This window comes from Odocoileus virginianus, chromosome 12 (assembly GCF_023699985.2).
Source record: "Odocoileus virginianus isolate 20LAN1187 ecotype Illinois chromosome 12, Ovbor_1.2, whole genome shotgun sequence".
Lineage (NCBI taxonomy): Eukaryota > Metazoa > Chordata > Mammalia > Artiodactyla > Cervidae > Odocoileus > Odocoileus virginianus.
The window spans coordinates 47947532-47974664 of NC_069685.1; the positions used below are offsets into that span (position 1 = coordinate 47947532).

Below are 27133 nucleotides of genomic sequence, written 5' to 3' on the forward strand. Positions count from 1 at the left end.
CAGGAAGCAGGGTCGGGTGGGCAGGCAGAGCACGTCCCAGAGTTATGTAACATCTGGCACTGGTGACTTCTCCGAGGTTTTCCCTCCCTCTCCTAGTGGCCGAAGGTTACCCTTTCCTCCCATCTGTGAATCCAGGCCCCGGGGCTCAGCTTCTGTGTCTCTCCGCGTCTGTCCGTCTCAAACCATCCCCCACCTTGCCGTGTTTTCCTCTGTTGCCTCTTCCATCTGAAGCTGCACAGGCCTGAAGAGAAAGAGATGGTCAGGCAGGGAAGTACGTGAACCTGACCTGCAATGAAGTCTGGGCTTCTTGACCCCACGAACTGTGTGATCTTTGCCTTTCTGAGCCAGTATCTTTGTCTGTCGGTTTCATGCATCTAAAGAAGTAGTTACAGAGCGCCTGTTCTGCACCAGGCTCTGTTCTAGGTGTGCTGGGAATTCAGCTGAGAACAAAGGTGCCAGCCCTCGACAAGTTAGTTCTAGCTGGAGAGACAAATTAACGTTAACACACGGATAATTTCTGATTGTGGTCTGAAGATGGTACGATGAGGGATAGTAGTAGAAAGTGATTAATGGGGAGTGAGATTAGCTCATTTTGACAGAGTAATCAGGGAAGACCTCTCTGGGAAGGTGATGTACGAGTGAAACCCTGATGGAGGCGGGCATTGTGGGTGTCTGGGAGAAGGATGTTCAGCCAGAAGAATGACCAGTGCAAAGGTCCTGTGGCCAGGGCACTGTGAGCACATTTGCATAAGAAGGGCAGTGTTTGTAGAAGACCTGAAAGGTAAACCAGTTAGAGAGCTGAGTGGGGTCTAGATCTAAATCACACTGGACTGTATGGAGTGTGGAGGACTTGAGTTTTTATATTGTGGGTTCTCAGAATGGCTGGAGAGTGTAATGCAGGGAGCAGAATTCTCTGACTTGCAGAGCAGATGTGCAGACCCAGGAAATTTGTAAGTAGAGAAGGCTTGGCACATAGTAGGTGCTTAATAAACATCAGCTGCAATCACTAACCATAGTATCACCAGCATCTCCTGTTCCATACACAACTCTCAATTCTGGGGTTTGGGACCACGTGTGGAAGGATTTGGTATGATTCCTGGGACACGAAGTCCGCCAGCCTCTCAGACGCGGTGTTGGGGAGATTCCGGTCTTGACGTCATACTCACCCCGCTTGGGATGATGTGGCCTGGGCTGCGGGTCCAAGGGACCTCAGTTTCCCCAGGAGGTGCCTCCCTGCCTGGCCCACAGGAAGCCCCCATTCCCTATGAGGCTCCAAGTGTTTCCCCCCGACCCAGCCCCCAGGCAGCTGATCGCTCACCCTCACCCAGCCCCAAACACTCGAGTGGGTCCCTGTCTGCTAAAAATAGATTGGGGAAGAAGCGGGAACCCTCAGCCGCACCCACAGAACCCACATGCCACACCACTTTCTCGTGTCCTCGCGAGCTCCAGCCAGGGGACCCTCCCGGGAGAAGCTCGGGATTTGGTGCTGGGCTGCGCCAGCCCCTGGAGGCGGGCGGATGGCAGCGGAGCTGGGCGTGCCCAGGGGCCCGGTGGACGCTCAGCAGGGTGGGGCTGCAGCCCTGGCCGAGCGCTGGTGACGGAAACCGTGACTAACAGGCAAACGGACTTTCCCTCTTCTTCCCTATACTCTGAGCGGCTGCACTCTGAGGAGCCCCGTTTGCTCAGGAAGGAGACAGGACAGGAAGTGATCCAACTCCTGGGCAGGGGCTGGGGCCTGGGGACCCCTGAGGCCTGCTCGCGGCCCCGCATGGTAAGGGGCCAGGCTGCGCAGAGCCTGCTGGCACCTGGAGGTGATGGGGCATTTGTCTGAGAGTGAGTTGGACTGCATGGGGCCGGGGAACTGGCAGAGGGGAGGTGCATTAGTGCCCTTTCCCCTGTAATAGCGTACCACAAACTGGTACGGGAACTTGCTATCTTGCAATCCTAGAGGCTAGAAGTCTGAAACCAAGGTGTCAGCAGGGTCCTGCTCCTTCCAAAGGCTCCAGGGGAGGCCCCCCCGCCCTGCTCTCCCAGCTTCTGGGGCGGGCCCACAATCCCGGACATTCCTCGGCTGGTGGCTCTGGGTGCCTCTATGTCCAAGAATCCCTCTTCTTCTAAGGACAGCACTCATGTTAGATTTAGGGTCCTCCCTCATAGCTCAGTTGGGCTTCCCTAATAGCTCAGTTAGTAAAGAATCCGGCTGCAATGCAGGAGACCTGGGTTTGATCCCTGGGTTGGGAAGATCCCCTGGAGAAGGAGATGGCTACGCACTCCAGTATTCTGGCCTGGAGAATTCCACGGACTGTATGGTCCATGGGGCTGCAAAGAGTCGGATACGACTGAGCAGCCTTCTTCTTTCTTCTTCTTCTCACCTAATAAGACCTCATCTCACCTAATTACATCTGCAAAGAGCTCATTTCTAAGTCAGGTCCCATTCTAGGGTTCAAAGTGAAAGTGAAGTCGTTCAGCCGTGTCCGACTCTTTGCTACCCTGTGGACTGTAGCCTACCAGGTTCCTCCGTCCATGGGATTCTCCGGGCAAGAATCCTGGAGTCAGTTGCCATTTCCTTCTCCAGGGGATCTTCCCGACCCAGGGATCGAACCCAGGTGTCCTGCATTGGAGGCAGACTCTTTAAGCTCTGAGCCATCAGGGACCTTTATTCTGGGAGGAATCTAGTCAACCCAGGGTAAGGGGCTTCGCTGAGAGCTGTTGACACGTCTAGGAGCATTTAGGTTCCATCTCCTTCCTTGGGAACCCCAAGGGGTTCAGACTGTGACTCCTCCCATCACACTGACTGTATTGGGGTGGGTCCCCTCTTAGGGGCCAGTCCACCCCCCTGGGAGTCCCTGGTCACTTCGGATCCCCAGCACATGCTGCCTCTACACGTGCCCTGACTCTGCCAGCTGTGTGTTCATGCTCCCGATGCTGCCCATTCAGTCACTCAGTAAGTCAATCAACAAATGCTTTCTGAACCTCTGCCTGGCTCAGCCTAGGGGTAAAGAGACATCCTCCTGGGGCATCTGGCACAGTGAGGTGCAAAGACAGGAGCCGTCAAGGAGGAGCTGTACCCCGGCTGGGGGTGGGCCCTTGGCTCCCAGAGCGGGGAGCAGGGCTTCTGGGGACCAGACTGGGGGGAGGTGTGGAGGGAAGTGAAAGGCTGCCGACCAAGGGCCTTCTTTCTGTTCCTCGAACCACCCAGCTGCTTCCACCTCCAGCCTCCGTACTTGCAGTTCCTTCCACCTGGGCCACTCTTGTCCAGAGCCTTGTCTGGCCAGCTTCTTCTCAGGACTCAGCTCAGATATCATCTCTTCCGAGAAGTCTTTCCTGAGCCCCACCCCCCTGCACTCTCGCCCCGCCCTGTCTGTCCCCACGGGCTGCCGTGCTTCCACCTCTGAGTCTTCTTTTTAATTGGTGTGTCGATTGCTGTCTCCCTGACTAGCTGGCCTGTGGAGGGGCAGAGACCCTGTCTACATCATTCGTTGTGCTTTCTTATCCTCTGGTATACTGTAAAAACCAGTGGGGTGAAATGACACGCCACCCAAGCTAACCTGGGGGCAGATGGTGCCGCAAGGGGACGCTTCATCCATTCATTCTCTCCAGTGTACTGACTGCACTGCCTGGCAGTGTGCCCTCCAGGGAGTGTGGTCATCGCTCTGGCTTGGACAGCCAGCAGGGCTGGAGCAATCATGGGGGGCCTCCAGGCAGAGGCAGTCCTTCCTCGCCTGTTCTGGAAGGATGTTGGGGCAGCCCATAGGCCAGGCTGCGCCCTGGTGTACCTGGGACACGATGGAAGAATGAAGCTCTGGGTAAAAATAACCACTGGCATGTCTGGCTGTGCAGTTCAGGAGTGAGCGGGGAAGAGCGCCCTTGGGATCACGTGGCCAGGATCACTGTCCCTAGGAGCTATGGCAGGCTTCTGGCTCCAGGAGTCCCCGGGCTGACAGCCCAGGTCCTGGCCCTGGTGCTGGCCCTGACCCGCCACTATCCCTGTGCCCTAGGAGAAGGAGAGGAATGCACGGAGGAAGAAGAAGAAAGCCCCGGCCGCTGCCAGTGAGGAGGCCGCCTTCCCACCTGTAGTGGAGGACGAGGAGATGGAGGCGTCGGGCGTGAGTGGAAACGAAGAGGAGATGGCAGAGGAGGCAGAAGGTGAGGGTGGGCAGTGGGAGCTGACCTCTTCCAGAAATGCCTGGGTCCTGCTGAGAAGGGGCCTGGACTGCCCCAAGGGGAGAGGGTGATGATCATGGTGGTGATGGTGATGTTTGACGATGGTGGTGATGGTGATGGTGACGATGATGATGATGGTGACGATGGTGGTGATGGTGACAATGGTGGTGATGATGTCAGTGATGGTGATAGTGATGATGACGATCATGGTGATGATGGTGACGATGGTGGTGATGATGTCAGTGATGGTGATAGTGATGATGACAATGACCATGGTGATGATGGTGATGTTTGACGATGGTGGTGATGGTGATGATGATGAAGATGATGATGGTGACGGTGGTGATGGTGGTGACGATGGTGGTGATGATGTCAGTGATGCTGATGGTGATGATGGTGATGTTTGACGATGATGGTGATGGTAATGATCATGGTGATGATGGTGATGATGACGATGGTGTTGACAGTGGCAACAATAATCATGGTAATCTGCCTCTCTGCACTCACAGGACACTTGTTCATTCAATCCTCCTGCCCCCTATGAGTTCAGTCTTGGTGACCTTATGCATTCAGGACATATCCAGTTCTGGTGACACCTGTTATTTTGCCAGCATATCTGGTGTCACATTTTAGGGAAAAAAATTGTTATTTTTGAAAATAGATTTTTTTTTTTAATCACGCCACATAGCACGTGGGATCTTAGCTCTCCGACCAGGAATCAAACCCGTGCCCCTTGCAGTGGAAGCATGGAGTCTTAATCACTGGACCACCAGAGAAGTCCATAAAAATAGTTTTCTGACCTGAACCATTATTTTATGCTCCAGTATTCCTGCCTGGAGAATCCCATGGACAGAGGAGTCTGGTGGACTACAGTCCATGAGGTTGCATTAGAGTCAGGAAATGACTGAGTGACTAATATACATTATTTTTTGACCAGTGTAAGCAGATCCAATACCGTTGGTCGATAGATATTCAAAAGTTATATAATTATGCTTCATTTTGCTCCCAAGTGTCCGAATTTGAATGGTAAACTGCACAGCCCCCAGCTTTCTGCCTGGGGGCACTGAGGCTGGGAGCAATTGCATCAGGCACCCCGGAGTTGCATTGTCGGCCTGGATCTTAGATGAATTCTGCCACCTGGTGAGGGCTGCTAAAGAGAGAGTGAGAATTAATATTTAAATTTTGCCCTTGGTTCTGCCCACTTCTCAAAAGGAGGATTTCAACTACACGAGATGGTCACTCAGCTTCAGAGCCTGACCCCCATGTAACACCCGGCTCTGCTATGCAAATAGCATTTATAAATGTGGAAGTCACACCAGGCTGCCCAAGGGCAGGCCTGCGTTCCTGGTCACTGATTACTCTGCCTTTGGCCCCCAGCCCTCTCCCTTTTACTTCGTCTACACCAGCTCTGAAGACCCCACATACAACACCCCTGAAAACCCCCCCTCCCCTGCTCTGCTAAATGTGTCTGCTTCTCCTTCTGCCATCCCGCCATCCAGAACTCCCCAGCGGGGCCTAATGTTCTTGGTGAAGGCACCCTCCTCTCCTCCCATCCTGTCTCCTGCCCAGGTTTCCCTCCTGTCACTCCTGTCTGCCTGCCCCTGCATTTAAACTCCCAAACTTCTGCCAGTGTGTGCAAGGAAGGTGTGAATCACCCCCGGCTCTGTAAGCAAGACATGCAAATAAATCCAAGTTGTGCCAGCCTGCAGTGTATTCACCAGTCTGAATCCTACTTCCAGGTTGAAAATGAAGAATCGGCTCATTTGGTTGTTGTTATCGTGTTGGGAGTGACCTGGGGTGCTGAGTGTGGCCTCCTCCTCAGCCCTGGGTCTCTCCAGCCCAGGTTGGCTAGAGGCCTGACCAGTTTCTGATGGAAGGTTCCAAATCCCTCGGGTCCTTGAATTCTGAGTCCTGGGTCTGTAACCAGGAAAAGGGAACCTGGGGAGCAAGAACCCACTCTCCTCTTTAAATATCCTCCCGGCTGTGTGTGGGCAGGATGCAGGCTTGGTGGGAAAGTTAAAGGAAGCCAGACTTTGGCTCGGCATTAAAAGCAGAACAGATGCTGCCCAGTTAGAGAATTTTGAGGTAGTGAGTTCTCTGTCCCCTGTAGGGTTCACACTCCCTATCAAGGATGGGAGAGGGGCATTCTTGGCTGGCTTGCTGAACCCAGGGCTTCTGTGACCACCTGGTGGCCCCGAGCACATCAAGGGAGGCAGTTGAGAAGATTCTGCCCAAAGGCACCGGGTGATGGTCCCATCTTAACAGATGAGGAAACAGAGGCCTCATGTGGGGAAGGAGAGGAGAATTACTCACACAGGGTGTCATGTAGCTGGTAGAGTTGGAATCTGCCAATCAGACTGGCATTTGCTGTGTAAACCTGTCCCTTGTGACCAGGATAGGGGAGGGGAGGTAGATCCCGGGTTAGGGCCTCAGGTCTTTCCAATGGAACCATCTAGAATATCCCACCAGCCCCAACAGCACCACAGACCCCTCCAGGGGGTAGGCAGCAAGGGCCTTGTATCCAGGCTGGAGATGAGTCCAGGGGATGGAGGAGTGATCCATTTGACCCTGTAGTTTCTCCAGTAAAGATTGTGGTTGTAATAAGAGCATCAGCCTTGAATTATTCCCTTTAATCCTCACAACAGCCCAATGAGTGCTGTCGTCACCCCGTTTTATAGACAAGGACTCTGAGACACAGGGAAGTTATCCAAGGAAGCCAGTTGGCCTGTTTGGGGACCAGGATTTAAACTTGTCAGAAACACAGATTCTTGGGCCCCACCTGGACCTACTGAGTGAGGAATGTTTTGGGGGTAGGCCTAGCCAAGTCTTCACAGCCCTCAGGCACGCTCATGCCTGAGAATCCCTGACAGAGATAAGCTGCTGGATAAGAGAAAGAGCCAGGCATAAACCACTCATTTTATAGATAAACGCACAGACTCTGGGGCTAAGCCATTTGTCCAGAGGACCTCAGTGCTGGCCCCCTTCGTCCTGGAGTGTGACGATGTGGAAGGAGGGAGTGACATTGCTGGAGTCAGAAGACGGGGTCAGGAACCCTGTGGTTAGGGATACAGGATGCTGGGGTCAGCCTTCTCCTGCCCCCATGCAGTGCGGCCTGGGACAAGTGACTCAGCCTCTCTGTTTCCTCATCTGCAAAGCAGAGTGATGATGATCGTCTCTAACTTAGAGGTGACTGAGGATGAGTTGTGTGTATGAAGAGCTTTGCCCAGAGCCCAACACCCACAGAGCAAGCCTGTGTTGCTGTTGTTGGGATGGTCATTTCTGGGAGGAGTGGCCTTTGCTCTGGGCCTTAAGGCAAGAGATGGGCGAGGTGGGAGTCTGGGGGCAGTAAAGGCTGAAGGAGGTGTTTTTGCAGGGCACTGGCAGCCCCTGTCGGTCTGGCTCCGTGTCTGAGGGGTGAGATGGGGCCGGGCAGCCCCAAAGGCCTCTCCCTCCAGCCCTGCCCCTCTCTGAGGCCAGCACCCCACCCCGAGGACCCTGGAGCCAGGAACCAGAGAAGGCCAGTGACTTGTCCAAGGACACCCAGGAGTGTTCTGGGCTGCGGGCTTTCGGGACAGGGTTGTAGGTCCTCCCTGCCTGCCTGGCCCCAAATCCTCTTCTCTCCCCACCTGCTCCTCATGCCACCTCGCTTCTAACCCTTCTCTCACTTCCTTCCAGCCTTACAGGCCTCTGGGAACGAGGTCCCCAGAGGGGAATGCAGTGGCCCAGGTACGAATGTGGCCAGCTGGCCTGGGGGGGTGGGGGTAGGGCCAGGCCGGGGTGGGGGGCACCCCCAGGTCCCCTGTTGTCTATGAGGGGCCCCACCTCTGTGAGCACACCTCTGCCTGGAGCACCACCGCTGGTGCCACCGCCACCTCTGTTCCCCCTCCTCAGCGCAGTGTCTGTTCCCCATGCTGTTCCCTGGCTCGCACCTGCAGATCAGTGCACTCGACTCGACTGTTCCGTTGATTTCTTACTAGTGTGTTCACCTGTGACTCTTACCCACTTCTGTTTCCCCTACAGCAAGTGTGGGGGAGGGAGGTTTCAAATGTCCCCATTCTGTAGAAAGTGAGGAAAACTGAAACCCAAAGAGGTGACAGGAGTCGTGGTTAAGGCTAAGGAGCCAGGTCTGGAGCTGAGGTCCCCTTTCCCTTCATCTGTGCACGTTGTCGTTCGATCAGCATTTATTGTGCACCGGCTGCATACCAGCCCTGCGGACAGTGGCCAGGGGCTGTAGTTGGTGTGGAGCCTCTCCCCGTGAGCTCCTCCAGGTTCATTGGCTGCATTTTATGAGGACGACAGTGATGACACAACAGCAAACAGTTGCCAGGTGTCACCCTGTGTGCCGCAACCCCTGTGAGGAGGGAACTGTTCTCCCCACTCTACAGATGGGGAAAGTGAGGCCGGGAGGTCACTGTGTCAGCAGGGCCAGAGCAAGGGCTGCAGCTCCAGTGAGAACAAGGAGACCCCAGAGCAAAAGCATGCACCCCTGGCTGCCCCTAGCCCGGCTCCGTAGGGCGCTGGCCACGCACCCAGCCACTCCGTGGATCGGAAGTTAACAGGTCCTGGGGTCCTCCAGGGTCAGCAGGTGGAGAGGGCGGCCAGAGGAGGATAGAGGTCTGGGAGGGGCTAGGCGGGCTGCCCAGGTGTGTAGGAGCCTCGGGGCTGTTTGGTGTCCAGGGATGGGACCTGCGGCCCCCTGAACTCCTACCCAGAGCCAGGCTGCACAGTCTGGGTCATTGGGTGGTGGGGGCAGCGTGGGCAGGGTCCCACCTGTCTCAGCCCTGAGCCTCCCTGGCACCACTCACCCCATCTTTGCTCTCTCCCCGCAGCCGCTGTCAACAACAGCTCCGACACCGAGAGCGTCCCGTCACCCCGCACCGAGGCCGCCAAGGACACGGGGCAGAACGGGCCCAAGCCCCCGCCCGCCCCGGGCACGGATGCACCACCTCCTGAGCCGCCCACCCCACCACCCGAGGACGCCCCGGCCCCCACCGAGCCCGCCCCGGCCCCCGAAGCCACCGGCCCGCCCACACCCCCGCCAGCACCCCAGTCGCCCGCCACGCCCCCTGCCGTGGTCCCCAAGGAGGAGAAGGAGGAAGAGGCTGCAGCCGCCCCCTCAGCCGAGGAGGGGGAGGAGCAGAAGCCCTCCGTGGCCCCAGAGCTGGCGGCCGATGTGGGCAAGGCCAAGACGGAGGAGCCGGGCGAGGCGCACCCCGCGGAACCCGTCAAGACTGAGTGTGAGGAGGAGGCCGCCGGAGAGGGGCCCGACAAGGTGAAGGCAGGCCCGGAGGCCGCAGCGGAGGCCGCACCCGAGGGGGCGCTCAAGGTGGAGAAGAAGGAGGCCAGCGGCTCTGGGGGCAAAGGCCCGGCGGCCAAGGGCTCAGGCGCCCCGCAGGACAGTGACTCCAGCGCGACCTGCAGTGCCGACGAGGTGGACGAGCCCGAGGGCGGCGACAAGAACAGGTGAGTGCGCCGGCCTCGTCGTCTCCTTGAGCGTCACCCGTGTACCGAGACCACGGCACGCGAGGCCGATTCCTCGCCTGCCCTCAGAGGAAGAGGGGGCCGCCGCTAAGCATTCTCCGTCGGGCAGGAGTTCCAGTGTTGGGACAGGGCAGCATCGATGGGGTTGGTTCCCCCTTAGCGGTGGCCTCTGAGCTGACCCTGGGCGGGGAGAAGGAGGGTGACAGTGGTCATGGATTAGCTTCCAGAGCTGCCGCCACCAAGGGCCACCCCAGAGTCAAGGCATCGGCAGGGCCACTCCCCCTGAAGGCTCCTTCCTGCCTCCTCCAGCTTCTGGTGGTGCCGGCCATCCTTGACTTGTAGATGCATCACTTTGTGGTCCCATGACATTTCTTTGCACGTGTCCCTCTGCCCACATTTCCCTTTGGCCATAAGAACGTCAGTCTTTGGATGAGCGTCCACCCTCAGGACCTCCTCTTAACTGCATCACATTTGCAAAGAGCCTATTTCCAAAGAAGTTCACATTCCCAGGTATTTCGCTCTTAGGACTTGAACAGACTTGGAGAGACAAAGTTCTACCCTCAACTCAGTGGGCCCAGCAAGTGCAGAGGTGGGGTGCGGGACTGAGCCTGCACGATTCAGCAGACCAGCCCACCTTGCGGGGCCTCTGGGCTGGCTGGGTGGCTGCATTTTGTTCTCAGGACAGTGAGACCTCCGCAGCTTGTGCCTGAGACTTGGGGTGTGTCTCAGGCTCTGAAACTTGCCAGCGGTGCTAGGAGGGAGGTTTAATGAGGGGCTGGAGGGGCAGAGGGATGCACTTTGTGAGGCGGCCTTGGGGGTGTCCTGTGGCTGGTGAGGCTGGTGGCGGTGGACGTGGGGCCAAGTGGCAGATTCCTGGGATCCTGGCTGATTCATCTTCTGCCCACTGAGGGTCCCCAAGACCCCGGCCAGAGTGGAAGCCGGCAGGCCCCACTCAGGGCCCAACATGGGCAGCAAAGGGCAGGGCTGCGGAGAGCCACACCTGCCTGCATCTGGGCGGCTTAAGGAATTGTTTTCTCGTGAGGCGGGCCGGTCATTTTTATTTTGACTGAAAACAGTGCAGTCTGTTTTCGCTCCTTTCACGTCTCTCGGAAAAGTTCTGGGCAGCGCGAGAGGGAGGAAAATCTGACTTTCAAATCCGACCGGTTCACTGGGAGCCGTTTCCTCTGCACAGTGATTCACCTTGGGGCATGCGAAGATGGCAAGTGCTAGGACGTTTCATGTGAAAACCGGACTTGGTCAGAGCTCGCTGGGTCCCCACCTGTTCGGTGAGCTACCTTTGGTCCCTGGCAGGACTCTCAGCCCTCTTGTATGGCTCTTGGATAAGCAGAGGTCTGGCCAGCAGGTTTCTGGGGGCCCGGAGGTCCTGAGTTTCCTGTCCAGTGGGTGCAGCTTGGAAAACAAGAGTTCACGGCGGCCCGATCTGCCGGGGAGGGCCCTGGGCCAGAGTCTCGCTCTTTGTGCCTGGGTAATGGGGTCAGGGTGGGCGGCTCCCCACCCAACTCCTGCTGGCCGCAGAGACAGAGTCATGGAAACACACGTTTCTGCTCTTAGCGGGAAGAGCGTTGAGCTCATGGGACAGCCATGCTGATAAGCGGCCTCCTGGAGTCTGTGTTTTGGGTACACATGGCCTGCCTGGGCTGGACAGCTCGGAGGGTTGGCCTGGGTCCCAACAGTTTCCTCCTGGACCTCTCGGGCCAGGCCCGAAGCCCCGCAGCCTGCTTTCAGCCTCTCCCCCAACAACCTCAGCCCCACCCAGGGACGTGTCCTTCTCTCCCCCAGCTGGGTCTGGCTCCTGTCCACTCTTCCTGCCCGAGCGTCCAGCCTTTGGTCCCTTGGGAGCAGGAGCCCTGGGCTGGGAGTCAGGACACCTGGTTTGTCACGCCCTCTGTGACCGAGGCCAGTCCCCCGCCCTCAGGGTGAGGCTGGACTCAGGCCAGCCTCCTGACCTCTTCCTGGCTGGCAGTCCGCCACCCCTCCCTCCTGCCCCGGCTGCGGCCGCACGGGGCCAGGCGGGCGCCGGAGGACGCAGGCGAGATGCGTCAGAGTGCGCCCTGGCAGCCAGCACCACCCCCCCACCGCCCCAGAGAGATCGGTGGGCGACCCCAGGTCCTGGCCCCCTGCCCACACCCCTGCCTCCCGCCTGGCAGTCTCAGCGCAGTGCACTGGGCATCCCTGGACAAGACATACAATGCATTGCGTTCTGGCCCATGCCCATACGGCTTTGGGAGAGAAAATTATATCCTGCTTTTTACTCTCCATTGCTTTCTGCCAGACAGCTCCGCCTGGGACTTTTCTTGGCCAGCGGCCAGAGATAGTGGCTTTGATTGCAGAGCCTTGAGCTCGCCTGCCCCAGCCTGTTCCATTTCCCAGAGACAGTGCCCTGCACTTTCTGGCAGGGCTGGGCCTTCAGAAGTGCCTTTCCCTGGACCTCAGGTTTTTCACCCACAAGATGGGCGTGGGTATCCCTGCTTACGGGCTGCTTGGGAGGATAATGGAGTTCCGAGCCCACGGTAAGATGCTCAATGAAAAGAGTTGCTCCCTTCCTTTGGAACTGCTTCAGGAGCCCCCAAAGTTCACTCCACGAGGAGGTTGGAATGTAGTCGCTTCCGCTGAGCCCCTGGAATTTCAAAAGAATGTAACGGCAATTTCTCCTTTATTTCTCTTTTCCATAAATGATTAACTAGGCCCTGGGGTGTGCCAGGTACCATCCTGGACTCAAGGGGAGCAGCAACAAATGAGGTCCTGGCTCCAGGAAGCTTACATTTCACCGGGAGCGATTCGTGCAGAATTGGAACAGCAGTGGAATAAAGGGAATGCTGGTGTGATGAGGGCATGAGGGAGAGATTGGTCATGGGGGGAGTGTGAGGGGCAGTCAGGGAGACCTGCCTGAGGAGGTGACATTGAAGGATGATGGGAACACAGACTATGAGGCATGGAGGGAAAGTTGGCAGAGAGAACAGCCAGTTCAAGGATCCTATGGCCTCACGAGCTTATGTTCCTTAGACGGCAAAGAGGCCTGTGGCAGAGAGCGGAGCGAGTGAGGGAAGGAGGAGAGGGCCTGAGGGGAGGTCACAGGGGTGGGCAGGGTCCTGGCTCTACCTGGCCCCACAGGGCCCCGGGGGTTAAGGCAAGGAGTGGGGTTTTATCTTGGGGGCATGGGAGACCAGCATGACCATGCCTTTGTGTATCTTCATGATCCTGCCTTCCCAGCCCCAACTTGGCAGCCGGGATTATCCCAGCCCGGCGGTAATGAGGAATCTGGGGAGGGGGCTCAGCAGAGAAGGGACATACTGTTGCAGACCCAGAGTCCCGTGGGGCCCTGCGCCCTCCCCAGCCCTGGTCTTCCGGGGTGGGAAGAAAACCCACAGGGATGAGGAGATGCCCAGGCTGCTCAGCACTGGACATTGTCATCATGGCTTCCTGTGCCTTCCTGTGTCCTACCCACAGGACAGTCACTGGAGGGAGTGACCGTTCTCATACCCATTTCACAGATGAGGAAACTGAGTCAGGCACAGTCGGTCAAGTGATCCGGCCAGTGGTGGGATTTGAACTGGGAGGTGGAGTCTTGAACTTCAGGGTTAAGGGGCAGGGCCCCGGCTGCTCCCAGCCGAGTTGCTGGCTTCCCCCGCCACCCAGCTTCCCCCCAACCCCCGCCCCCACCCCTCCCGGCCCAGGTCACATGCACAGTGCCAGGCTCCGAGAGCCCCTACCCTGCCCCGGTCTCTGGGGAGGAAAATAAATGCCCTGTCTTCCAAGAAAACAAAGGAGAGAGAACAGAGGGAGGGCAACACTGTGAGGAGAGCTCCTGGAGGTGGTGGCTCCTGCTGCTGCGGAGGTGGGATGAGGAAGTTCAGGGTCCACGTGAGCGCCAGGCATCTTCCCGCACTTCGGGGGTAGTGGGGAGGCTCAGGCCCCTTGGGCTTGTTAAAGATCAGGATTCAGGCCCTTGCTCTTGGATGCTGCTCTCTTTACAGTGAGCGGTCAGGCTGCTCTCATCTTGTCAACTGTGCAGTGCGGTGCCCGTGGCTGCAGCCCCCGCTGAGCTCTTGCCTCCCCGGGTGGGGTCGGGGGTACTCGAGAGAGGGGTCTCGGCCTCCATGCACACCGCCAGCTGGTGCCTGCTGAGGGCATTTGAGGGTGATCCCTGCTCCCCTCCAATCTGCCTGCTCCCTGCCTGGACAAGGAGCCACAGGGAAACCAGGGCAGGACAAAGGCCCTAGATCACTGACAATCAGAGTGAGACACACACTTGGCTTTTTATTTGAATCATAAAAGCATATTTTGTGTCCCTACAAAATTATATTTACATAGACATAAAAGTTTATATTTTAACTTTAAAATTTGCATTTTTAAATATTTTATACAGTAGATAATAGTATAGCATTATTACTTCATTGTTTATTGAAACAATATACTTAATATATCAAACCCTTGATTTTGTGGCCAGCAAGGAGTATATTCTTTATCTTTTCCTTGTAACAGCTTTACTGAGACATAATTCACAAGTCATACAATTCAGCCATTGAAGTGTGATTTTTTTAGTACATTCACAGAGTTATGTAATCATCAGCACTGTTTAATTCCAGCATTTTGTCAACTACCCCGAAAAGAATCCCCAGGCCATTAGCAGTCTGTCCTTATCCCCCACCCCCCAGTCCCTGGTACCCACTCATCTTATCGTTCTGTGTCTATGGATTTGCCTCTTATGGGAATTTCATGTAAATGGCATCGTGCAGTACGTGGCCTTTTGCAACCGGCTTCTTGCACTCAGCATCATGTTTCTGGGGTTCATCCAAGTTATAGCCTGGAGTCATTCTTTTTGGCTGAGTAATATTCCAGTGCATGGACATACCACATTTTGCTTATCCATTTCACCTGGTTTTGTCTGTGGGGATTGCTTCCACCTTTTGGCTTTTGCAAATCGTGGCTGCTATGATCTTTCGTGAACGGTTGGTGTGTGGGTGTGTGTGTGTGTCTACTCTCATGAGTGTAAGCCCAGCAGTGCAAGTGCTGGGCCCTATAGTGACTCTAATGCACTTCCTGAGGAAATGCTGAAGCATTTTCCAGAAGGGCTGCAGTGTATTCACTCTTAAGTTTACAAATACAAGTTGATTTAAGCAGACAGTGATAATTAGTTGCAAGAGAAGGGGCGCGAGGCTGGGATGGTGACATTTGAAGCGGCAGTGAGGAGTACAGGACAAGTGAGAGCATGGGTTCTTGGACCTGGTCAGGGTGCTTTGGCCCAAGGATAGTGGGCAAAACGAGGCTGGGCTTGGGTCTCTAGGGGAGAGAGGGTGGGCAGCCACAGAGGAGAGGCCTCCAGTGGTCCTGGGAGCCTGAGCAGGATCTGGAGAGGTCGAGAGAGGTGAGGACGGCAGGGAGCGTGAGCTGGTCAGGAGGACTGTGAAGCCCAGCTGAGCATGAAGTCAGTCTGACCTCGGAGCCCGGCGCCACTTGCATGCCGTGGGCAGCCCCAGGGGGTGTCGCCGAGACCGTCTCTGCTCAACTGAGCGTGTGGCAGATGTGGGCAAGGGGTCAGCACCCGAGGGACTGGCTTGTCACGGGCTGTGGTCCCATCACCGCAGAGAGCAGGGGGCCCATCGGCTGCACGTCACGCGTCTGTCCTGCATGCCGGTGGGAAGGCACGTGATCCACTCTTGGCATCTGGCAGCCAGCTCTGGGTGGTGTGAGCTGCACCCTGGCTGTCACGGATCTTACCTGGAAAGCAGGGGCTGTGCCAACAGTCTGCCCATGGCATCAGCCAGGATGGTCACGACACACACTAGGGGCTGTGCCCACAGGACCCTCAGGCTTCGCTAACCTGTCTTGTGATTCTCCCTCCTGGCTGAATCCAGCCCACGGCCAGTGCCTTTGTGCGTGCACACTGATTCCCCTAGGCCTGCTGTGTATGCAGCAAGTGGTGGTCCCAGGTGGGACTCGAGAGCTGGGCAGGAACCCGGCAGCCCTAGTGTGGAGTTGAGGGGCTCTGAGGCTGGGGCTCTGAGCTTCTGCCCTGGAGACCTCGTGCCAGCTGGTGAACCAGACGGGGCTTGTGGCATGGCACTGGGCCAGGGCTGTTGTGTCCTGGAAATCCCTGAAGACCTCTTAAGGAGGGGACACTGGTGAGCAGCTCTGGAGCCATGCCCCAGGGCAGCCTCTGCCCCGGGGACCCAAGCCACTGCAGCAGCTCGACCCTGGGGTGACCCCAGCCCTGGCAGCCCACCGTGTTTCAGCCCCCTGCCCTTCCTGCCCTCCTCCGTGCACCTGTGTGCAGACACACACACACACACACACACACACCGTGCACCCTTAGCAGGTTGCACACGCACACACACACACACACACACACACCGTGCACCCTTAGCAGGTTGCTGCCCTGTTCTGCGTGTCAGCGGCAGACAGACGTGACCTTGCTTTAGAGGACAAGCTACCTGCAGGCCCAGCTCAGCACCAGAGCCCCACTTAAGACTGCAGGGCGGGCGATGTACACGCTGACCCTGTACCCGCAGAGCCTACGCCCGCCTGGTATGCGGGTGAGATTCCGGTTAGCCACACATTCTGGTTGAGTGGGAGGGCACCCCAGTCTTCATTTCCAGTAAGCAGGGTCCACTCAGCACCATATCCCGGGCCCCTACCCTGGGGCCTGAGTCTCTCATACTTGGATGATGAGTCATCTCCCTGAATCTCTTAAGCTTCCCAAGCCTTAATCAGGTTGATTCTTGGGTTTCCCAGCAGCTTCCCAAGGGCCGAGCGTGGTGTGGGCCCTGAGTATGGGCTTCTCTGGAACTTTCCTTGCCCTGGGCCATCTCGGGATCATTTGATCCTCTGGGCTGGGGTGGGAGGGGTCTTGGTTCCTTGCATGGAGCAGAGGAGGGAGGGAAAAGCCCCCATCCCGACCCCAGGTCTCCCCAGCCCTGGATGTTTGCCTCCCTCTGGCAGCCCACCCCCCCACCAGCCACATCATCCAGGCAGGAGCCAGGAGAGGCTGTGAGCCCATGGGCCTGACACTGGTCTCCCCGTCCCCCCCCGCCCTCACCCTCGTGCCCGCCCACTGCCAGGCTCCTGTCGCCACGGCCCAGCCTCCTCACCCCGACCAGCGACGCCAGGACCCACGCCTCGCCCCAGAAGCCGCTGGACCTGAAACAGCTGAAGCAGCGGGCAGCTGCCATCCCCCCGATCGTGAGTCCTGGGCCCCCCTCCCATGACCAGGACCCCCATCCAGCCTGGCTGCCCAGAGACCCCATGACCGTCACTTCCTGGTGGGGAGACAATAAATCAGGCTGATCACAGACCAGGGAGGTGGAGGCCCGGCACCTGCAGCCCCCCCTCTTCCCACCGCCTCCTGTTTCCTGTAGAAATCCCCAAGGAGACAGGCAGGAACAGTAGGGGGGCCGGGGGGCCCCCAAAGTACCCGGCCTGCAGGTCTCCTCCTTCTGGCTTCCCAGCCTGGCAGCTCTCACCCCACCACCCCCGCCTGCTGAGGGTTCTCCAGAGCCCCCCAGACCAGGCAGGAAGCCCCCCACTGTCACAGCACCTCAGAGAGGAAGGCAGGGCCTCACTAGTTAACTTAAGACCCTCTACAGGGTTTGGGGGGTTGTCCAGAAGATTCTCCAGGCCAAGCAGGAGGACCCTCAGAGGTGCCCCTAATTGTAACGGCTCAGTCATTGGTGGTGCTAGTGGTAAAGAACCCGTCTGCCGATGCAGGAGACGTAAGAGATGCGAGTTCAATCCCTGGGTTGGGAAGATCCCCTGGAGAAGGGCATGGTAACCCACTCCAGTATTCTTGCCTGGGAAATCCCATGGACAGAGGAGCCTGGCGGGCTACAGTCCATAGGGTGGCCAAGAGCTGGACACGACTGAAGTGACTGGGCACCCTCATATAGTCATTGCCCTCTCCCAGGATGTGAGCCTGGCCTTCCAGTGCACCTGCGGGCTGTGGGCTGAAAGACTCCAAGGTGACCAGGGCTTTTTAAGTGAGGGGTACAAGGAGTGCCAGCCTGTGCTGCCTGCTCCCCACAGCCGGGCACTGTCCCATTTGTCAGCTCTGATCTCTCTAAGACCCCAAGAAATTTGGGGAAGGGAGAAGGGGCTAGGGGCAGGGTAATGAGGGCTCCCCGTCCACAGCCAGGTGCCCAGGATGCTGGGCACACCCCCTACACTTGGCACAAAGCCCTGCCCTCCTGGCCCTCAGGCCGTGTGCTCTCAGACATGTTGCTACCTCTCCTTGGCCTCAGCTTCGAGGCTGGTCACACACAGGGGGCCCGGAAGGCTTTCCCTGATCTCTGGGACCTGCAAACAGCCTGTAAAGATGCTCCCTCCTCCTGGCTTTCCCCCAGCAGGTCACCAAAGTCCACGAGCCGCCCCGGGAGGAAGCAGCTCCCTCTAAGCCAGCTCCCCCTGCCCCCCCACCATCGCAGCACCTGCAACCGGAGAGTGACACCCCCCAGCCGCCCAGCAGCAGCCCTCGAGGCAAAAGCAGGAGTCCTGCGCCTCCTGCCGAGAAGGAGGGTAAGTGTGTGTCAGCGGCTGAGGGAGTCAGAGGGAGAGGGGGCCTGATGGGCGGGAATAAGGGGCCTTTTGTGTATGCTGAGCAGCTGTTTCCAACTCCATGGCTGTGGTGGCAGGACAGGCCAAGTTAATGAGTGAAACAATTGGGAGTCAGGCAGTAGGGGGTGGTGGGGACTGCAGCAAATTGGAGAACTCATGCTCTTTCTGAAATGGGCTCACACTGGCCTCAGCCAAGAGTCACCATGTGGCAATTCAGGCCTGGGATTGTGGGTTGTTCTTTCAGAGAAGCTAGAAATCCATCTTTTCATGTGAAATCTTTGAGTTTCTAAAGATTGGCAACTTCTCAAAATTTCCACAAGCTTTGTGCATATACGAAAACACGTCTGTGGCTGTTTCTGGTTCCATGTGATTCAGTCCACACGTGAGCTTCTAGAACCCTGAGGCTTAGCGCCAGCTGGCAACAGCTCTGGGCCTGGGCAGGAAGCACTGCCGTCTCCAGCTTTCACCCTGACCTTATTCCAGGCCGAGGTCACTGGGTTCACTGGGGAGCCAGTGAGCGATTCCCCGAGCAGATGTGTTGCAGCAACTGCCGGGGGCGTGCTTTACTGTCACCACGTGAAGTTCAAGGTCAGGAGACAGGTGGGGTCTGGTTTCTTGTTCTCTGGATCTTCTATCTCTGCCCCACTCCCCACTGGCCTTAACAAGTCTCAAGCCTCTACCCCTAAGAGACACCCATCCCAGATCAGCCTGTCATAACACGGGCACTGGGGGCTGACCCCCTCCCCCAGAGGCTCCCCCCATGCTGTGCTGGCCAAGGCTTCTGAAGGCTGCTCTAGGGGTCTGAGGGTAGGAGGACCCCAGGCCACCCTCCCTGTCCAGCACGGCCAGGGATAGGCTTGGGCGGCCAGGGCCATCTGCGCCCGCACCTCGAGCAACTTCTGGTACGGCATCTTGCCTTCTCTAGAAAGTCAGGCTGGCCCTTGGCCATGGGCCTCCCTGAGGGTGGTGCTGTGTGTCTGAGGACAAAAGCAGGGCTGTCCCTAAAGGAGGCCAACTCCACATGTCACGAGTGACAGGGGTCTGCCAGACTCTCCCCGGCTAATCGGCCGACCTGTCTCCCTGCGGCTACCTTCACCTGCCACAGGAAGTCTCAGATGCCACCCACGCAAACGGGCATGCATCCATCCAGCGTGTGGCCAGGGGGTCAGGACACGTGTTGAACACCCACCACTGCCAAGCACTGCGCATGGGTAGTGGGGGTCTGGCAGTGAGTAGGATGAACTTCCTGCTCTGGGCAGCCACCCTTTTTGTGAATGAGAGTATGTTAAGCAGGGGAACATGTGAGGAAGCAAGATGACCTCAGGGTAGTTCACGGAACGAATGAGACAAAATGGGTTGAGTGACGAGGGGCTCAGGGAAGGGGTCTCTGAGACCAGGAGAAGGCAGTGGTGGGAAGAACTGGGGGAAGGGCATTCCAGACACAGGGAACAGCATGTGCAAAGGCCCTGGGGTAGGAACAAGCTTGCTGTGTCGGCGGAGCTGCCAAGAGGTCCTGGTGGCTGGGGAGAGGGGAGGGGAAGATGGGGGATGGGGGCCAGATTGTGTAGGGCCTTGTAGGCTATGGTGCTGTGGACATTTGGTCTTGGGTGCAGGGGAAAAAAGCCTTTGCAAGAGGAATTTTCAGGGGGGTGTGTGTGTTGGGGACCGAGGAGAGGTCAGGCTATCTGGTTTCTATTTTGGAAAGATCTCTTCTTCTCTGTGCATTGTTGGGAAGAAAGGGCTATAGGGAGTTGTGGGCAGATGGAGGGGGGCACAGTACTGTTCCTGGCCAGCCGTGGTGGCAGTCTGGACTATATGGGTGACCGTGGAGATGGAAGGAAGGGGGGAGCGGGGCTTGGGATTTTGTTTCAGAGGCAAAGCCAGTGGGACCCGCTGATGAACCTGAGTGTGGGGTTGAAAGCAGGGTGTCAGCCACCTCCTGGGGCCCTGCCGGTCACCCATGCTGGGCCTGAGACTCCCCATGGTGGGGGTGTGGTTTGCTGGGCAAGAGTGTAGTGTGAGACATGGGGTATGGTCTGGAAGGACATTTCGAGGGCCGGGGCACTAGCCCAGGGCGGGGTAGCCGCATAGCAACGTCAGGGGCCCACACAGCCTTGGCCAGCGCCAGATCTGAGCCAGGCCAGGCTGCGCTTGGGTGGCTAGATACCGCACAGGGCCAGGCAGAGCCTGCTGGGACGGGTCACAGGCCCTGTCCCGGGAGAAGGTGAGCCACCACCCCCCTGGTTTCTGAGTCTGGCATTCGGCCCGTTGGCACGGCGGAGGGCCGCGCCATTTCCTGGAATTGCTCGGCGGCACCAGAGACGGTGCACCTGGCATCGGGTATGCGGCCAGCACCCTTAGGCACATGCGTGAACTTGACACCCAGCGCGACCTCGCTCTGGTCTCTCCTGGCTCCGCCCACCCCTCGGGCTCCCCGGGTCCAGCTGGAGGAACAGGTTGTCTCTCCAGGCTCTCAGCCACCCGCCCAGCCTGGCCTGGGCTCAAGTTTCCCATCCAGCACCGGAGGCCTCCCGCCCCCTCCCACCACAGCCGGGGCTGAGCTGGAGAGAGCAGCCCTGGTGCGCAGAGGGTCGGGTCGCTGGATGAACACCATCCGGGCCATTTGGGGATTTTTCTGGGCCCAGTGCAGGTCCTAGAGAGGTGCTCCTTTAGCGGAGATTGAGTGTGAGAACCCCTACCTGGGTTACTGCCCGCATGTGTGACCCCCCTCCTGCGGGCTACCCCCACCAGCAGGCACATAGGTCCGGGGGGAGCTCTGTCTCTCCCAGGAGAGACGCGGAGGGGGTACAGCACGCACAGCCTCCACCCCACCTGCCGGGCCCACAGCAGGCACCTCTCGTCGCTGCCAACACACTTCTGCTCGCCCAGCTGGGCCTTAAGAACCTCCTCCCTTCGTCATCTGGAGGCCCCAGGGAGGACACCTGCCTGCCATTCCCATCCCAGGCCCAGCGTTCCCAAGTTGTTAGCAGCTGGTTACTCCCTGCTTCCCCCACCCCCACCCCCCAGCTCCCATGGGTGCTCCAGCCTGACACCAAGTCTCCAGGGAGAGGTTCGGCGCTTAGGGCCGATTTCAGCAGCGAGAGGCCACAGGAGAGCACCGTGAAGACGGCCAGGCTTTTGGCCGTGTCTGCAGACAGTCCTCAGGCCTGAGAATCCAGGGTCAATCATTGCTCCTCTTGTGGTGCTCAGCGTGTGTTGTGAAGGCAAAGGTCACAGCCTGCAGCCCATCTGCCTGGGCTCAGGGCTCCTGCTCGCTGGCTCTGAGCCTTTGACCCGGTGACTTCGCCTCTCCGAGCTCTGTTCCCAGTTCCCATCTGCTGAATGGGGATAATTCTCATCAGTTCCCTGAAGGGTATTAAGAGGATAAACAAGTCAGTCCACGGTGTCCTTAGTTGGAGCCCCCGCAGGAGAGCTGTTCTGTTATCTGCTGCTGCAGCGGCCATGAGGTCAAGGGGTCAAATCCTGACTTGGCCAAATGTTTGCTGGCAACCCTAGATAAGTCCATCAGTGTGTCCGTACTCAGCTCCCATTCCACAACGCCATACCTGGGTGCTCTCTTCCCAGGAGGCTCGTTTGAGTTCGTGCTTTCGAAACGCCCGGCCCAGTGCCTGGTCGTGGAACGTGCTATTATACAGGCTGACGTGCGCGTGCTGTCATCCCAAGCATGTGGGCTCCCAGCCGCACCCGCTAGAGCACACGTACATGGGTCTCGGCAAACTGTTCCGACCACCTTCATCATCAGAAGAGATCAGCAAGCCTCTTCCGGAAAGGGCCAGATAATAAATATTTCAGGCTTTGCCGGCCAGACAGTCTCTGTCGCAACTCCTCAGCTCTGCCGTAGATGGTAAATAAGCGGGTAGACGTGACCATGTTCTGGCACAAGTGTACATGCAAAATCAGGTGGTGGGCAGGCCCCTCGCCGCCACCTCTGTCCCCTGGTTGGGAGGTTTTTCCCGGCCCCTTGCTTACCTGGGGCCAGGCCAGTGCCTGTCTTTCCAGGGCTGAAATCAAGGGTCGCCGAGAGCCCCCCAACCCACTCCCAAGGCACACTCGTGCTCGGCAGGACATTAGCAGAGTCAGAGTGGTGCCTGGTCTGCAGACTTGGGGGAGCATCACGCTAGGAGACCCCCCTCCTCCCCGTCACTGTTGGCTGGGACCCTCCTCTGGCCAAGGCTGGTGCTGCAGGCAAGGGGAGTGGGGCTCATTTGAGCAGATCAGCCAGGACTGGGGGCCTGAGGGTTGGCAGAGCATGGCTGACTGCCTGCCCTGCCTCACCCCTCAGCAGAGAAGCCCGTGTTCTTCCCGGCCTTTGCAACTGAGGGCCAGAAGCTGCCCACGGACCCCTCCTGCTGGACATCAGGCCTGCCCTTCCCCGTGCCCCCTCGCGAGGTGATCAAGGCCTCTCCGCATGCCCCTGACCCCCTGGCCTTCTCCTATGCCCCACCTGGTGAGTAGTTCACCCCAGCCTGGCTTCGTCCTCGAGTCAGCTAGCGGGCAATCACTGGGTACCACCTATCACCCACCAAACACTGGGCACTGCTTGGAACTGCATGCAGAAGGATCTCAGAGTCTGACGGGTCCTGACGAGAGCGATGGTCTGGTCAATGAAGGGAAAGGGGGCTCCGCTGAAGTTTGAGGAATCTCCAGGATGACAGTGGAAGCACTGGTACTAGGGAGCCATAGGAGCTGCTTAGGCTGATGATGAGAGAGGCAGATTTGGAGTGGGAGTGCCAACTCCCACCAGTGACTTAGAGCTGGAGAATGAGCAGGTCGAGAGAAAGGTGTAAGGAGGGGAGGAGCCAGCTTTGGCTTACAAATATAGTCAGGCTGGATTTAGATCCTTCCTGAGGTTCCCAGTCCTGCTGGGCCCTACCAGCCATCAAAGGGGCACAGCTTAAGGTGGATAAGGACTTTAATTAGCAAAGGTCATCCTCAGCGGAGCTGATCTTGCAGGATGAGTGAGCCCACAGAGCCAAAAAAACACAGAAGGGTATGCCAGGCAGTGGGAACAGCATGTGCAAAGGTCCAGAGGCAGGAAAGAGCAGGCGAAGCTTGAGACACTGAATCAGACTGCCATGGTGGAAGCGTGGTGCCCAGTGAGCCTGGGGAGACCACACCCACAAGGTCAGGTGAACCTGAAAGCTGTGTCACAGGCTAAGATCTTACCCTGAAGGCAGTGGGGAGCCATAGAAGGTTCACAGCAGGGGAGGCGGGGGGAGCAGGTGAACCAGTAGACTTTGAAAAAGATCCTTTTGGTTCCTGTGAGGGAAATGAACTATTGGAGGGTAAAGGAGGGATGAAGAGACCAGTTAAGGAGTCTAGGGAGAGTGGAGGGACCTGGTCCAGGACCTGGAGGTGGGGTGGATGGATGGAGGTGGGGTGGGTGGAAGTAGTGGTGTCTGAACCAAGGATGCAGACAGCTCATCAGAGCAGAGGTGGGAGAGGAGCATTAGGGGGGCATGTGTGGACAGGCACTCCCCTGGACAGGACAGGGACAGGGTGGGGAGCGGCCCCGGGGTCTGTGTCTCTCACTGCTCCGGAGCCCCTTGAAGGACAGACGTGTGCCCTACAGGTCACCCGCTGCCCCTGGGCCTCCACGACAGCGCCCGGCCCGTCCTGCCACGGCCACCCACCATCTCCAACCCACCGCCCCTCATCTCCTCCACCAAGCACCCCAGCGTCCTCGAGAGGCAAATGGGGGCCATCTCCCAGGTGAGGTGGGAGGGCCAGCCCCCCAGAAGCACCCGTGCCAGATGGTGCCCAGAGAATAGCCCCTTCCTCTTTCAGGGGTTTGGCCTTTCCATCTGTACACTTGGGGGAGGGGGTCACTGGGACCGATGGTGTCTGGTTGGAGGGGCCAGGCACCCAAGTGGCTGGGTCCAAACTGGCTGCAGTCTGCCCCAGGCCTCAGGACCTTGGGAGGTCACCCCATGGGGCATTCAAGAGCAGGGGTGCTGCATCCAGATTGTGCGGCCTTCGGCAAGTTACTTAAGCTCGCTGCGCCTCCCTGTGAAACAGAGGAGCACGCTCACTAGACACCCAGCAGCAGCACGTGCAAAGCCTTGGTCTACCTGCCCCTTCGTCTCCCTGACCTGCTGCCGTGGGTTGTAGGGCAGGGGCAAGGCTTCTGCTTTGCCCAGGTGCTCATGGGCACCATTTCCTTTAAACCAGGTCATGATGGCCACCGCACAGGTGAGGGCCCTGAGGCTCAGTAGAGGCTCAGTCGTTCAGAGGGGCAGCGGGGCCAGGACTTGAGCCCCAGGCCTCTCCGACCCGTGTGTGGTCCCAAGTTTCCCCTCCTCTTGCACTCTCATGAAAGCGGGTGTCAGGAAGCCCTGGTTGAAGCCTCTGGGACCCATGACCTCTGCCCCCACAGGGAATGTCGGTGCAGCTCCACGTCCCATACTCAGAGCATGCCAAGGCCCCCGTGGGCCCCATCGCCATGGGGCTGCCCCTCGCCATGGACCCAAAGAAGCTGGGTAAGGATCCAGGGCCCCCAACCTTGACGGCCGGGGCTCGTCTCCCACCCTTTGTGTCAGGGGGTGAGGGAGGGCAATTTGGCCTTTGGGACTCTGGACCGAGCATGGCAGGGAGGATCTCCAGCCCCTGGATAGGGCGGGGAGGGGATGCCTCTGAATCCCTGCCCTGTGTCTCTGCTCACCACTCTCGCCCATCCCCAGCGCCGTTCAGCGGAGTGAAGCAGGAGCAACTGTCCCCACGGGGCCAGGCCGGACCCCCCGAGAGCCTGGGGGTGCCTACAGCCCAGGAGACGTCTGTCCTGAGAGGTGAGGGCGTGGGAGCTGGGTATGAGGCCCGGTGTCTTGCCCTCATCCCTGCGGCTTCCCCTCCATCCTGGGGAGGGTCGAGGCAGGAATGGGACCCCTTATCCAAAACCTGCTGAGAAGTGTTAGCTCCCAGAGGGTCTGGCAGCCTCTCTTCCCAAGTGTCTCTTCTCTCCATTTAGGGGCAGGGGGACTCTGCGTTGAGACACCGCGACTGAAGGGGGTGGAACTTGCAGGTCACCAGGAGCATAATCGGGGTGGCTCTGGGCCCAGCTCTAAGCCCTGTGTCTCCTGTCTTCCAGGGACGTCTCTGGGCTCGGTTCCAGGTGGAAGCATCACCAAGGGCACCCCCAGCACGCGGGTCCCCTCCGAGAGCCCCATCACGTACCGCGGCTCCATCACACACGTAGGTGTCTGGGGCCACAGCGTGCGGGTCCAGGGTGGGACTTGCAGGCAGCATTCTGGACGTGGCCCCGATTGTGGACAAAGCAGTGGGCAGCCCACCCATTCCCCCCGACACCCCCGGCATCCCTGCGTGGCCCCCGCCCCAGTGGATGGGGTGGCTTCTTGGGGGTACCCGCTTGTTCTGTGAGCGTTCATCTTCTCTCCTGGGAGCCAGGCATTTAAGGTGTTGAGCAAAAACCTCGAGCCCCCCCGAGGAGCTGGCAGGGTAGCAGAGGGAGGCAGTCAGGTGAAAACTTGAGTGGTGATTTCAGACTTTGAGTCCAACACTGCGATTAAGAGCATCCAATGCTGCTGAGGCTACATAGACAGGGGAGCTGGAGGAGACCTCTCAGAGGTGTGAGCCCTGCAGGAACCTCAGGGAACAGCATTCCGGGCCCGGGGAAGAGCACCCCCTCCCACACGTGTCTTAATGATGAAACTTCAGGCCGCAGGCTCCGACAGTGAGGTGTCTTTGCACCCCAGAGGCCTCAGATCACACCACGGAGGGGGGCCCTCAGGCTTCATGTTTCTCTAAGACCTGTCAGTTTTTAAATCACCAGCTTACAAAGGCAGCTGCCAGGTACCCAGGGCCAAAGGCAGGCCACAGACACTCAAGTCGCAACCCTGCCGCACACTCACCCAGGCAGGCGACCGACGGCCCCGAGTCAGTTTTGAAACCCCTTTGGTAAAAATGTCTCTCGCTGAGTCATTCTCATACTGAGTTGTTACTATTGAGTCGTTCAGTTGTGTCTGACTTTTTGCAACCACATGGAATGCAGCAGGCACACACACCAGGCCTCCCTGTCCCTCACTATCTCCCGGAGTTTGCCCAAGTTCATGTTCATTGAATCAGTGATGCCATTTAACCATCTCATCCTCTGTCACCCTCTTCTCCTTTTGTCTTGAATCTTTCCCAGCATCAGGGTCTTTTTCAATGAGTCGGCTTTTTGCATCAGGTGGCCAAAGTATTGGAGCTTCAGTATCAGTACGCATATAGAGTAGGGATTCTTAAATCACTTTTTTTTTTTTTTTTTGGCATGTGGGATCTTAACTCCCCAACCAGGGACTGAACCTGCGCCCGCTGCGTTTGAAGTGCAGAGTCTTAACCAGCGGACAGCCAGGGAAGTCCTGCTGAGTCATTCTCATAGAGTGGTTTGGGATTAAAGGTTGACATCTGAAGCTCCTGGGCATCCATCGGCCTCTGCTTTCCAGGTGGCCGTGACCCGAGCCTTGTCGGTCATTCACACCCGTGATGGTTGTTGGCAGAGGGTGGCAGCTGCCAAACTTGTGAGGGTCAGACTTTCCCACAGCCTCTCGACCAGGTGGTGATGAAATCTGTGCAGGGAACACAAACACACAGACTCACACATACACAAACACACACATACACAAAATCGTACACACATAGAGGAGGGGCCTTTCCTGATGGCTTGCAGTTGGCTTCTCTGCCCTGTGCCCTTTTGAGGAGAGAGGTGACTGCCCACCCCTGGACTGTCACTCAAACCAAAGCCCATTTATTCTACGCTGTTTGTGCACAAGTCTTCTAAAGTGTGACCAGGGGATCCTATCTACGGTGCCTGCTTTGAGACATCTGGGGAGACCTGTCTGGAGTTAGGGCATTTTGTTTTTCTCCTCCTTGAAGACCAGGATTTGGGATAAAAGTCCAGGGGGTG

General features: G+C 58.0%; 1 protein-coding gene across 25 annotated transcripts in view; it reads left to right on the plus strand.

Annotated features, from left to right (window-relative positions):
- The window catches only part of NCOR2 (nuclear receptor corepressor 2), a 232829-nt gene that overhangs the window by 179592 nt on the left and 26104 nt on the right, over positions 1-27133 (plus strand). For 15 of the 25 annotated variants that reach the window (XM_070475104.1, XM_070475121.1, XM_070475096.1 and 12 more), the window contains 10 exons: positions 3999-4146; positions 7840-7890; positions 8994-9627; positions 16725-16845; positions 18003-18174; positions 22517-22681; positions 23807-23946; positions 24611-24713; positions 24915-25019; positions 25319-25422. In XM_070475104.1, the coding sequence (XP_070331205.1) occupies positions 3999-4146; positions 7840-7890; positions 8994-9627; positions 16725-16845; positions 18003-18174; positions 22517-22681; positions 23807-23946; positions 24611-24713; positions 24915-25019; positions 25319-25422 (1743 nt within the window). The remainder of the gene's footprint in view (positions 1-3998; positions 4147-7839; positions 7891-8993; positions 9628-16724; positions 16846-18002; positions 18175-22516; positions 22682-23806; positions 23947-24610; positions 24714-24914; positions 25020-25318; positions 25423-27133) is intronic. The other 10 variants (XM_070475107.1, XM_070475116.1, XM_070475117.1 and 7 more) reach the window with 3 other exon arrangements.